Genomic DNA, 13,513 nt, shown 5'->3' with positions numbered 1-13,513 from the left:
TTGTCTCGAGCAGGGGGAACAATGAGTGGGGCGGAGGAAGGTTGTTGACCAATGGGAAGAGTTGGTGAACCGGAAGGACTTTTCCACCATCCAATCAGCTCCCCCGTTGTTCGAACGTGGAAACTGGACAATGAGGAAATCTGGGGCCTCACACAGACTGAAAACCTCCTCTTGTCTCCAACATCTGTGAGTAAAACTCTTTCTTTTCTCCCCCTTTCCATTTCTTTTCTCATTCTGACCTTTAATTGGTCACTTGCAGCAACTGAAGGGAAAGGAAGTCAATCCAGGGAGGGTGCAGACTCTGGAAAGCTTGGCCCAGGTCTCTCTCTCTCTGTCAAAGACATTGACACCCTTTGCTCCCTCAGCTTCTCACATTTATTTGTCTGGGTAAAAGGATGGTCCCTTTCCTAATGGTCACCATTAAAGGGCTGGTTTCTCCAGGTGATGGCTGACATTTAAGGGGACAGTAAATTAATACCAGACAGAGACATTTCTCGTGCTGTTATATGGTACACATCAGATATATTATTTATGGTTCTGTAATAAAGTACAATCCAGTCATCTCTTCCCTTGGAGGGTTATTAGTCTCTGGATTTCTCTTCCACAGGGACCAGTGGGGTGTGGGGGTCATTGAATATATTCACAGATGAGTTGGACAGATTTTTAATAAATTGTTATGTTTTAAATAATTTTTAAACACTGAATGCAACAGAATAACAAAACGAATCGTGGGAAATGGGCACAGAGTGAAACAAGAGATATTACCAACATAAATCCAAGCAACACATTGCAGAATTAATTTGGAACAGGATATTTGAGAGACAAGAGCCTCAAGATGAAATACCAGATCAATTGAAGAACCAGTTAACAGGTTAAAGTAGTGAGTGGGGAAAGAGGGTAAGATTATATTACAATTCAGTTTGTAAACCCAAAAATTTCACAAACTGACTAACCGCATAATCAAATTAAAATGAATAACACAACATAGATGACATAGAACTCCTTTTGTATCTCTCTTCTCTCACCTTAAACCTATGCCCTCTAGTTCTAGACTCCTCCACCTTTGGGAAAATATGTTGACTATATACCTTATCTATGTTCCTCACTTTGTAGACTTCTATAAGGTCACACCTAAGCCTCCTACGCTCCAGGGAAAAATGTCCCAGCCTATCCATGTGCGGTCTTATCAATGTCTTGTCCAACTTCAATAAGAGATCACAACTCCTGTATTCAATATTCTAACCAATAAAACTGAGCATACTGACTGCCTTCTTCACCACCCTGTCCACCTGCGACACCACCTACAAGGAGCTATGAACCTGGACTCCTAGATCTCTTTGTTCTGTAACTCTCCCCAACTCCCTACCATTAACTGAGTAGGTCCTGGCCTGATTTGATTAATTTCCCAAACGACTCTGGTCGACAACAGTATAGGCAGCATTTGCAGAGGGTACAACAGTCTGGGCACACATTCATTTTAATGAAGGCAATCCTCCCACACCATGAAATCGGAAGAGCCGACCACCAGGCAAGATCCCACCTAATAGTCATCATCAGCTGTGGAAAGCTGACCTCACATAGCTGCCTAAAAGAGGGGCCATTGACATCCCCAGGTTTGTAAATGGCTTGGAGTGGAGGGGGGGGGGGGGGGGGGGGGGAGGCACCTGAAGGGGAAGTTAGCAAGAGGAGGGGGCTTACCCCTCCCCACCGGCATGGCCTCCGACTCAGCAAAATTGATCTCGATACGAGAGAAGCCACTAAATCTACCCACTGCTCCAATAATGTCCAGGACTGAAACACTGGGGTTCAACACAAACAGCAGCCTGTCATCTGCACATAGAGTGATCTTGTGCTGCCTCACCCCATCATCCAGACTCGATATCAGAGGATCCAATCTAATATCCTCCGGCAAGGGCTCAGTGGCCAACGCAAACAGCAAGGGGGACAGAGGGCAGCCCTGTCTAGTCCCTCTCTGAAGCTCAAAATTTGACATCCTTATACCATTGGTGAGCACCGCCGCTGCCGGTCTGTGATATAACAATTGAATCCACTCAATATAATCCTTACCCAACCCGAAGCCTCACAGCGGATACACCAGATAATTCCACTCAACTCAAGCAAAAGCTTTTTCTGCATCGAAGGAGATCACCAGCCCATCCAATGCATATTTCTGAAAATCCTGAATCACATTCAGCAACCTTCCAACATTGTTACTGGAAAATCTTCCCCGTATAAACCCAGTTTGGTCCTCCCGCACGATTGTCGGAAGGATGTCCTCCAGCCTTATCGCCAAAACATAAGATTGCAGTTTCAAGTCAACATTCAAAACAGAGATTTGGCAATAAGAGGCCCACTCCTCTGGGCCCTGCCCACCTTCAGAATCAAAGAGATATTAACCTCACAAAGAGTCGGTGGCAGCATCCCCGAGTCAAAAGAGTGACAATACATACCCACCAACGGGTCCAATAACAAATCCTCAATCCCCCTGATAAAATTCACGCCCACAGCCATCCGGTCCCTGGTCTTTACCCGGCTGCAGCTCCTTCACGGCCTTTGACACTTCTTCCCAAGAAAAAGAAGCATTAAGATTTTCTGAGGCCTCCAGAAGCTTCAGGGAAGAGAGAAAATGCTCCACACCCACCAACACATCACCAGACTGCTCAGACTTGTGTAATCCCGCATAGAGTTCCCAAAATCCCTGTTTATCTCCTCCGTCTTCATGACCCTTTTCCATCCCCCAAGCCACACGGAGGGATTCGCTCGAAGGTCGGCCTTTTTCTTTGTCAAACAGGCAAGTATTTGCTCGGCTTATTCCCAAACTCGAACACTTCGACCTCACAAACTTTCAACTTTTCTCGGCCTGCTGAGTCAACAGGGAGTCCAAAGCCACTCTTGCTGCGTTAACCTCCTTCAGCAATAGCTTACTCGGGCCCTCCATATGATTCTCCTCCACCTTCGCCAAACAAACCTCCAGAAGCCGCTGGTTCTCCAACATCCTGCACCTTTTGTTAGCAGTGTAAGAAATGATTAGCCCCGAGCATGAACTTCACACGTCTCCCACAAAATGGAGGGGGAAATCCCAGGGGTCGAGTTAACCAAAAGGAAGAACTCAAACTCTTCCTGAATGCAGAATAAATGAACTCGGGAAGGCTCCAAACCTCCACGTTCTCGACCTGGGGGTGAGCCCTCGAGCAGAAACTCCAGACGGGGGAAGGTCTGCGATTACGATGCTCCCTGTGATGCAAGTGGACACCAGGTGTAGGATCGTCCTCGGCACAAAAAAGTTGTCGATTCTAGTCTGACATTGCTGTGGGGCTGGAAAGAAGGTAAAATCTCTGCTCCTCGGGTACAAAGTTCTCTAAACATCCACATAACCCACCTCCTCACTGTTATGATCCCAACACTGGCTCGGATACTGGACACAAACCCCAATATTTTATTTGTGTTTTGTCAGACTGTGAGGAAAGGATACCTCACTCCAGGAGCGATTTCACACAAAATAGGGCCATGCTGTATGAAAACAAACTTTATTACTGACACAATATTAAAATAAATTTAACACCACACCAGGAAACCGCTGACAATTAGCCCTTAAACAATGCTAATCAATACAGTGAATACAGTAACCCTTAACTGCTACCTTTATTCCCACTCAAACAACAAAAACACATCTCAGCTCTCAATCCACCGTTAAACACAGTTAGCCCTCAGCAATACCTGCTTTACACAGATGTTCTTTGAGAGAAATCTTGTTTCTCACCGCTTTAAAGACAAGGTCTCAATCCTGTCAGAACCATGAAGAAACTTGGGAAGTTGTTTCAGCTTAGACCATAGACCATAGAATTTACAGTGCAGAAGGAGGCCATTCGCCCCATCGAGTCTGCACCGGCCCTTACAAAGAGCACCCTACTCCAGCCCACGTATCTACACAATCAGCATAACCCCCACTTAACCTTTTTGGGCACGAAGAGCAATTTAGCATAGCCAATCCACCTAACCCGCACATCTTTGGATGGTGGGAGGAAACCGGAGCACCCGGAGGAAACCCATGCAGCCACAGGGAGAATGTGCAGACTCCGCACAGACAGTGACCCATCCGGAAATCGAACCTGGGACCCTGGAGGTGTGAAGCAATTATGCTAACCACTATGCTACCTACTGCCTACGTGAGCTTGTTTCAGCTCACCTTCTGAACTGCTTGGAAAGAAACTGCGAATCTAGCTCCAGACTGAACTGAGATGCTTGACCTCTGCTCATATCTTGAACTAATTCTCAACTAAAACACTTCTTGCATGCAAAACGCCTGATACCGTGGCTCCTCCCAGAACTGACATCATCTTACCAAGCTGAAATCTAATTAACTCCACAGGGAATCCCCTTCATCCAAACAACTTACCATGAGCCCACGCTTTGTACGATGCTTTAATTGCACCTCTGGCTCCAGAACCCAGTTGTCTTTCAAACTAGGATTTATTTTAGAAACATGGCTGCAGCAGTCATACACACTAACTCAGGCTTTTAGCCCTTACTGCGCCACATACCCAGAATACAAAATCTCTGAAATTCCTACAGTCATCAAATTACAAGCCGAGGCCAATGCCCAAGCCTGCAGCGTGGGGGTGTTGGTGGTAACCGGGAGCTTATCTACCAGAGGATTTAAGTGGCAATTGAAGTCACCAACCACAAAAGAGTTAATTGAAGCTAACTCTGCAAAATCCTTTATAATGAACTCCGGGGAGCAATTCGGGGATCCATAAACATTCATTATTGAAACAACACCTCCATTCACCGAACCTCTAATGATCACATATCTACCTCCTTTGTTCTTGGTGCAGGTTTCAACCTTAAAAGTGATATTTTTATTAATAAGCATTGCCACACCCTTGCTACTTGACGAAGCGGAGGCAAAAAACGTGGCCCACCCAATCCTGCCTCAATTTAAAGTATTCCTCGTCATCCAGATGAGTTTCCTATAATAAAGCTATGTCGACTTTCTCCTTAAGAAAGGAGAGGATCTTTTTCCTTCTGATAGGGTGATGGATGCCCCGTAAATTTCCTGAGAAAATTTGCAGATTTACATCCGCCATTAGTTAGGCGACAGAGAGAACAGGGACAGATTTTCACGCTATAATCGAGCGTGCCCCCATTATCCCCTCCTCCAACTCACTTTACACCGGAGGCACCAAAGTCTCCCCAAACTGCTCCTTTCACGGATAAAAGCCCTGTCTGTACCAGAGTAGGATAAAGTCAACAACACATAAACACTCCCATAATAACAAAAATACAAAAGAATCACCACCACAATAGATCCAATGGGTCATTCCTCAATAAGACTGAGGACCCGGAGGGTTAGCCCCACGACCAGACTGTCGTTACCCTCAGGAAACCTCCAAAATGAGGAGAAGAAAAGAAGGGCCAACAAGGGAATGGGGATCGAATGTCCCTCCCGCATTTTAGACCCACCCGTGAAGACCTGCATCCACCACCACCCACCCTTTGGCAATGGCACCACTCGGTTCTGCCATGGTTAACGCTTGGATAATAATAGAAAAACACGACCCTAGATAAGATAATCCGAGTCCCTGCAACACTTGAGGAAAAGAAGACATTCAGTCGGCGCTCACAGAATAACAACTCCCTTCAACAGGATAAAATATAACAAATTCAGACAACAACACCATGATAGGAAAGAGTCCGGATTAGAGCCTGAGTTAGTCTGAGCTGCAAACCATTCCTCCCAATTCATGCATTTCATGGATTTAGCGAAGGCCAATGCAGTCGTCGGATTATCGAAAGACTTGATGGAGTTGTCGGATACAATTTTCAGGGTCACAGGATGACGCAACATAATTCACTGTAAGGTGAGGTGGGAGCCAGTTCCCACCTCACCTGACCCTTCTCCAGGACCCTCTGGTAATCTTTCAAGTTGTGGAAGTGAATGATTACAGGCCTGGGATGAAAACTGTCCCTCAGCCTCAAAGACAGGATCCGATGCCCTTTCTAATTTGAAACACCCAGGCTTCACATCCAGCTTGAGAAAACGTGGCAGCCGGTCCTCGAAGAACCGAACGGGAGCCTCACCCTCCACACCTTCTGGCAGGCCGACGACTCGGATGTTCTTTCTCTGACCCTCGGTTCTCCAAGTTCTCCAGGAGTCCCCCACATCACTTGGCCGTTTTCCAAAGATTGAATTTGTGCCTCCGCCGAGGAGGCATCTTGCTCAACGTTCAGGATTCTCTCCTCCGGATCACCAAGCTTCTTCATGGTGTTTTACAGCTCGGCTTCATGAGCTCACAGATATTGAGTCAGCTCACTCAGCCTCTGGTCAATAACACGGAGAATGTCGCTGACATAGATCGGCCAATGATCCCACAGAATAGATGAGCAGGCTCGATGGGCCGAATGGCCAACTGCAGCTCGTATTTGTTATGATCTCTGTGTCCAGGACAGGAAGCAGTGAGCATGGATCTGTCAATCAGCCTGAATCAGCACCTTCAGGAGAATTGGGAGGGTGAATATTAGATACAGCAGGGTGAGAATGGAGGGAGAATGTGTGGGACGGAGATTTACAGCTTTTGGGGAATGAGAGAGGAAAGAATGTTCTCTAGAAACTGGAATTGTCTGTTCTGAATTTCTATCCTGTACTGACAGTGATGTCTTTTGTAAATTGTTTTTACAGGATATTAGAAGAGGAGGAATTACAGACAGAAATCTCAAACTTCACGTCTCAATCTGACTGAGTCTCTCAATTCCTTGGAACTGAACATCACCGGACTTTGTATCTAGAAGGAGAAATATTTGTCTTTTCTGTCGGCTTCAAAAGATTTTAACCATCAGTGTGACTGGAAAAGCCCCGAGACACACGCACCCGAGTGAGAGTGTTCCAGAGCACTGACTGTGAAAAGAGCTGTAACCTGTTACACAGCCTGAAAAAACATCACACCATTCACAGTGGGGAGAGACTGTACACGTGTTCTGTGTGTGAACGAGGCTTCAACTGATAGTCAAACCTGGAGAGACACGAGGAGACCCAAAACATGGAGAAACCGTGGAAATGTGGGGACTGTGGGAAGGGATTCAGGGTCCCATCTCAGCTGGAAGTTCATCGGCGCATTCACACTGGGGAGAGGCCGTTCACCTGCTCTGTGTGTAGGAAGGGATTCACTGAGTTATCCATCCTGCGGAAACACCAACGAGTTCACACTGGGGAGAGGCCGTTCACCTGCTGTCAGTGTGAGAAGGGATTCACTTGGTTATCCAACCTACGGACACACCAGCAAATTCACACTGGGGAAAGGCCGTTCACGTGCTCTCACTGTGGGAAGGCATTTCCTCAGTTATCTCACCTGCATTCACACCAGCGAATTCACACAGGGGAGAGGCCGTTCACCTGCTCTCAGTGTGGGAAGGGATTCAGTCACTTGTCCAATCTGCGAACACACCAGCGAGTTCACACTGGGGAGAGGCCGTTCACCTGCTCTCAGTGTGAGAAGGGATTCATTACTTCATCGAAACTGCGGATACATCAGCGAGTTCACACTCGGGAGAAGCCGTTCACCTGCTCTTAGTGTGGGAAGGGATTAATTTGGTATCCAACCTGAAGAGAAACCAGCGTGTTCACACAGGGAGAAGGCGTTAACCTGCTCTTAGTGAGAGAAGGGATTCAGATAGCCATACACCCTGCAGACACACCAGCGAGTTCACACTGGGGAGAGGCCGTTCACCTGCTCTCAGTGTGCGAAGGGCTTCACTCAGTTATCCGCCCTGCAGAGACACCAGCGAGTTCACACTAGGGAGAGGCCATTCATCTGCTCTCATTGTGAGAAGGCATTCACTCGGTTATCCCACCTGCAGACACACCAGCGAGTTCACACTGGGGAGAGGCCGTTCACCTGCTTTCGGTGTGGGAAGAGATTCACTGAGTTGTCCAGCCTGCGGAAACACCAGCGTGTTCACTCTGGGGAGAAGCCATTCACCTGCTCTCAGTGTGAGAAGGGATTTATTACTTCATCGATCCTGCGGACACATCAGCGAGTTCACACTGGGGAGAGGCCGTTCACCTGCTTTTGGTGTGTGAAGAGATTCACTGAGTTGTCCAGCCTGCGGAAACACCAGCGTGTTCACTCTGGGGAGAGGCCATTCACCTGCTCTCAGTGTGAGAAGGGATTTATTACTTCATCGATCCTGCGGACACATCAGCGAGTTCACATAGGGGACAGGCCGTTCACCTGCTCTCAGTGTGGGAAGGGATTCACTCGGTTATCCAACCTGCAGAGGCACCAGCGAGTTCACACAGGGAGAAGGCGTTCACCTGCTCTCAGTGTGAGAAGGGATTCACTCAATCATCCGACCTGTGGACACACCAGCGAGTTCACACTGGGGAGAGGCCGTTCACCTGCTCTCTCTGTGAGAAGGGATTTATTACTTCATCGAACCTGCGGACACATCAGCGAGTTCACACTGGGGAGAGGCCATTCACTTGCTCTCAGTGTGAGAAGGGATTCTCTCAGTTATCCCACCTGCAGAGACACCAGCGAGTTCACACAGGGGAGAAGGTGTTAACATGCTCTTAGTGAGAGAAGGGATTCAGATATCCATACACCCTGCAGGAACACTAGTGAATTCACACCTGGAAGAGGCCATTCACCTGCTCTGAGCAGGGGAGACATTCAATGATCCGTCCCAACTACGGAGACACTAGCGAGTTAATTCTGGGGAGAGACCATTCATCTGCTCTCAATGTGGGGAAGGGTTTTGTGATTCATCACACGTGTTGTGACTCCAACAAGTTCACAATAAATTACAGATGTTGACGCCGTTGTTATTGTTTCTGCTCTCACTGACATCCAGGACTGCATTTTGTTCATTCTGACATCTGGTGCATGGTGATGATTGGAGGGTTTCTTTCTGCTGGACTGGCCGGTCTAACACCTCTGCCTCCGGTGGGCTGACCATTTTTGAGCCTCGTTGCGATTACCTGGTTCCAAGTTTGACGAGGAGCACAGAATGAAAAGGTGTTTGCACGTTGGAAGATATTTAGTTCCCAAAGCAGCCATGAAGATGAGCTATGGTGGTTACAGGGTTCTTTTGTCTAATTTATCTGGGTGTTTCTCGCAGAAGGAAACTGTCATGGTATGAGGGGCAAGTTGTCTGTAGTAGATTGGGAAATTACAATAAACATATCACTGAAAGTGGCAACGCAGGTGGATAAGGAGCTAAGAAGGCAGACGGCATGCTTGTCTTCATTGGTCGGGGCATTGAGTATAAAAATTGGCAAGTCATGCTGCAGCTGTACAGAACCTTAGTTAGGCCACGCGTGGAACATTGCCGACAATTCTGGTCACCACATTACCTGAAGGATGTGGAGGCTTTGGAGAGAGTACAAAGGAGGTTTACCAGGATGCTGCCTGGCCTGGAGGGTATTAGCTGTCAGGAGAGGTTGGATAAATTCGGATTGTTTTCACTCGAGCGACGGAGGTTTAGGGACGACCTGATAAAAGTTTACAAAATTCTGAGTGGCATGGACAGAGTGGATAGTCAGAAGTTTTTCCCAGGTTGGAAAAGTCAATTACCAGGTGACAGAGGTTTAAGGTGCGAGGGGCAAAGTTTTTAAAAAACATTTTATTAAGGCATTTATGCTTTTATAACAGTAAGCGATATAAATACAAATGTAAGCATAGTTCAGTGGGTAAACATCCCTCCATCTCCTACTGCTCCCGCCTACTCTAGACACAAAATAGCCTAACTCCCACCTATCCCATCACCCCCCTATCCCATCACCCCCCCCTTTTATTGCCTCTGCTGACAGTTTAGTTTTCTCTGAAGAAGTCGATAAACGGCTTCCACCTCCGAACGAACCCTAACGTTAATCCTCTCAGGGCAGGGGCGGATCTACTATGAAACTAATGAAGCTTCAGCTTCAGGGCCCCTAATCCCAGAGGGGCCCCAGAAGCGACTTTACAAGGCAGTCATAAATTAATTGGCAGGACTTCACTAAAGCAGATATGTCAGTGCTGGGTCCCAGGTTAAAAGGAAAGTGATTATTCTGCTGCAAAAATGCGATCAGGAAATGCTGAGGATCAAAATTTGCCTCCTCTTCCTAATGTAGCTGTGTCTCGATGAAGAGTGTCACCCCACGTAAGTGTTTGGGTTAATGCCAGTGTGTGTGTGATTGGGTATTCAAAGAATGCTGATGTGGCCTGGCTCACGGGACTGCTCTCCCCTCATGCACTCTTCACTTGGTCAGTTTCACTCGGGTCACATATTTTGCAGCTGTGTATCGGAGGAATGAGAAAGAGCTGGCTCCAAACCTCAGCACAAACACTGGCGCCCTGCTTTGCTAGTTTTATCTTCAGCCATAGTGTTGATACATTCTGTCCCAAGGCCCTTTCTCTGCCTTCTTTGAAACGCAAAGCTCACTCAGCCTGGGAACTCACGGTGTGAATTCAGATGCCCCCCTTTGCCGGTTTGCTATTTCACTCTCCCAGCCTTCATCTCAGTTTTTACCAGCAGAACTCTCTGTTGCTGTCTAATTCGTACACAAGTGCGATGTGCTGTGCTGACACCCTGGTCCTGTGCTGTCAGCTCCAATATGCCGAGATATGTTTTTGAATGCACATATTTCATTTTGCTCTCCGACACTTGGGATGTTGTGAGTGTGTACGGTAGCCCTGCTTTTGTTTCATGAGTTTTCAGGTTTGCCGTAACATGTTATGATTGCTGCACTTGACAATCAATGATAAACAGACAAAAGAAAAACCCCTTTTGCAGTCCTGTGCGTGAGAGCAAACCACAATGTATCCGGTGAAACATGATACAGACAGGTGTCACTGTACCAATGTTCATTATAGAGTCAGAAATACAGGTCTCACTGTACCAGTGTTTATTGTAGAGTCAGTGGTACAGGTCTCACAGCACCAATGTTCATTATAGACATGTATTTGAAGGTTATCTTCTGCTATCATCTTTACTTTCGTTTGTTAAAGAACTCAGAGAAAATTCAGCCGATAGGATTGCACACTATGAATCAGAAGCAAAAGGTTAGTGTGAAGATATCACACAAGTTATTCTGATGCTTCCAAACGCATTGTTACAAGGACATTTTCAGATGGAACAAGTGGTATTGCTTCTTTGAGAGGAGCTTACAAATTTAGGATATAAGTTCTATATCAACTCTATGGCTGCTTGATAATCCAGTTACGCAAGAGGATTGACCCATATGAGCAGATTGCGAAAAGGTTCGAGTTCCTCTCAGAATGGTGAACGATTCTGAAATTGATGAGGACAGTATTAAATTTATAATATCGTATTACAAAGATGATATTGACCACAAATTAGTAAACAAGTGTTATCAGTTCAAAGAATATTTGCACCTTAGGAAATCCCAGCACACAGAAGCAAACACGCCATCTAAAATGCAATGCGCAGAAGTTCTTCAGCTTATTTGTGAGCAACACCTCATTGAAGTGTTCCTCAATATTACTACTGTGCTTAAGCTGTACTTTACAATGCCTATCACGAGCTATGAAGCAGATCACGAGCTATGAAGCAGAAAGGAATTTTTCAAAGCTATCATTTATAAAGAACAAATTTCGGTCTACCATGACTGAAGAGCGCTTAAATTCTTTATGCATATTGTCTCTAGAAAATAACTTTGCAAGGAAGCTCTCATATGACAAAGCTGTACGTAAATATGTTGCTAGAAAAAACAGAAAAAAGAATATTTTGTAAAATGTGCTTCATGTAGTATGTATTCTCATAGGTGTCTAAAATAAAAGATTATATTGACCGTGGTCTTTTCTATGTTTTATTTCATCATTCTATGATGCATCATGCATGTATATAACATTTCCCTAATTTTCATCCCACCATAACTCGAAAACTATAAGCATAGGAATTTTTTATTCACACCAGTGACTTTGACATGTGAGATAATCCAGTATAGCAATTTTAATCAAAATCTGAGATATAGTGGTTAAAGTTTTAAGAAATTGTGGTGATCTGTCGAGGAACAACCCCATTGAAGAAGATAACAGTGGTTACCCAGACCTCGTTGCTGGTTGCCTCCATAACAGTTCAAGCTTCAGGGCCCCAAAAATGTAGGTCCGCCACTGACTGTGGTTCCTGTGAAACTTGCAACACAACATCCGGCGGACATTCATCAGTAATTCAAAATATCACATTTCAAATTCCAAAACATTGATAGTTAATCTTTTTCGCAATTAGGTTTTGATCAAAATTTGAATAGTTTCCAAAATTTTGTTGATCTTTTTCTCAAGTAAAACTATCACGTTTGCTGAACATGCACAAACTCCCCTGAGTCATACCAGGCAGAAACATTAAAACGTACTCACCTGTAATTATGAGGCAAAGTTTCCTGGTTCAGATTTGTTGTTAAACATTAACACACGTCATCTCACAGCCATGGGATATTTACACTTCCACAAGTTTTGAATGAGATCCTTTCTTCCCCGGCTCCACAGTGGGTGGGAGAGGGACAAGCAGCAGGATTTTACCCCAACTCTCCATTCACCCACTGCCAGCAGAACGCGGGGACTGCAGCTTCAATCAGCGGGTTACTGCCCATCTCAGGGACACTCCAACCAGGAGCAAACCTCCCATACACCGAGCACAGGCTCAGAAACATGCAGGTAGATTATACCCCGCTCACTTAACCTCCGAGCAGCATTGACACAATCCCTCAGTGAGTGGCGCTTCCTTTGAGATTCTTTAGCTGTATTCAGATCCTGTGACCCCAATGGACTGAACACTTTCAGTTAGAAGTCTTGTTGTCATCACGTTGGAGATTTACACCCAGAATTTGGAGATATTTGTGTCTGTGAGCAATAAAATCTGGCCCAATACCACCCAAATTTTCACTTGCATCAACATCTCTCCCATTTGTAGCCAATCACTGTCCGTTTCTTCCTGCCTCTGTATTTGTTCTCGACCTGCTGCACTTGTGACTTTTTCAGCTCTGATGTGAAGCGACAAATGCCACTGAACTGATTCTGGCATAGCTCTTTTCTGTGAAACTGCGGGCCTGTGCCGTGGGGGCACTCTTTCCCTTCTGCCTCCGCCACGGTCTCCACCATGGCGGAGGTGGAAGAGACTCCCTCCACTGCGCATGCGCGGGAAACTGTCAGCTGACGCTCCCAAGCATGCGCCGCCCGGAGATGTCATTTTGCGCCAGCTGGCGGGGCACCAAAGGCCTTTTCCGCCAGCTGGCGGGGCGGAAATTCCTCCGGCGCGGGCCTAGCCCCTCAATATTGGGGCTCGGCCCCCCAAGATGCGGAGTATTCCGCACCTTTGGGGCGGCGCGATGCCCGTCTGATTTGCGCCGTTTTGGGCACCAGTCGGCGGACATCGTGCCGTTTCCGGAGAATTTCGCCCCTTTTCTATGAAACTGCGATTCAGCTTCATTGAAGGTTTTGGTGGACAACAATAATTCATCATTCCCTGACCGGGAATGGAACCCGGGCTGCGGCGGTGAAAAGGCCGAATCCTAACCACT

The 13,513-nt window shown here is 46.4% G+C and overlaps 1 protein-coding gene across 1 annotated transcript in view; it reads left to right on the top strand.

Moving 5' to 3' along the window:
- Positions 1 to 124: 124 nt before the first annotated feature.
- The window catches only part of LOC140417980 (uncharacterized), a 71,261-nt gene continuing 57,872 nt past the window's right edge, over positions 125 to 13,513 (top strand). Inside the window, exons 1-3 of the mRNA XM_072501411.1 lie at positions 125 to 186; positions 6,680 to 7,549; positions 7,800 to 8,550. Coding sequence (XP_072357512.1) covers positions 7,038 to 7,549; positions 7,800 to 8,550 — 1,263 coding nt within the window. The 5' untranslated portion in view covers positions 125 to 186; positions 6,680 to 7,037. The remainder of the gene's footprint in view (positions 187 to 6,679; positions 7,550 to 7,799; positions 8,551 to 13,513) is intronic.

Source organism: Scyliorhinus torazame, chromosome 5 (assembly GCF_047496885.1).
Source record: "Scyliorhinus torazame isolate Kashiwa2021f chromosome 5, sScyTor2.1, whole genome shotgun sequence".
In the NCBI taxonomy this organism is placed as follows: Eukaryota; Metazoa; Chordata; class Chondrichthyes; order Carcharhiniformes; family Scyliorhinidae; genus Scyliorhinus; species Scyliorhinus torazame.
Note: the sequence above shows the minus strand (reverse complement) of the source record. Positions and strands in the feature narration are given on the sequence as shown.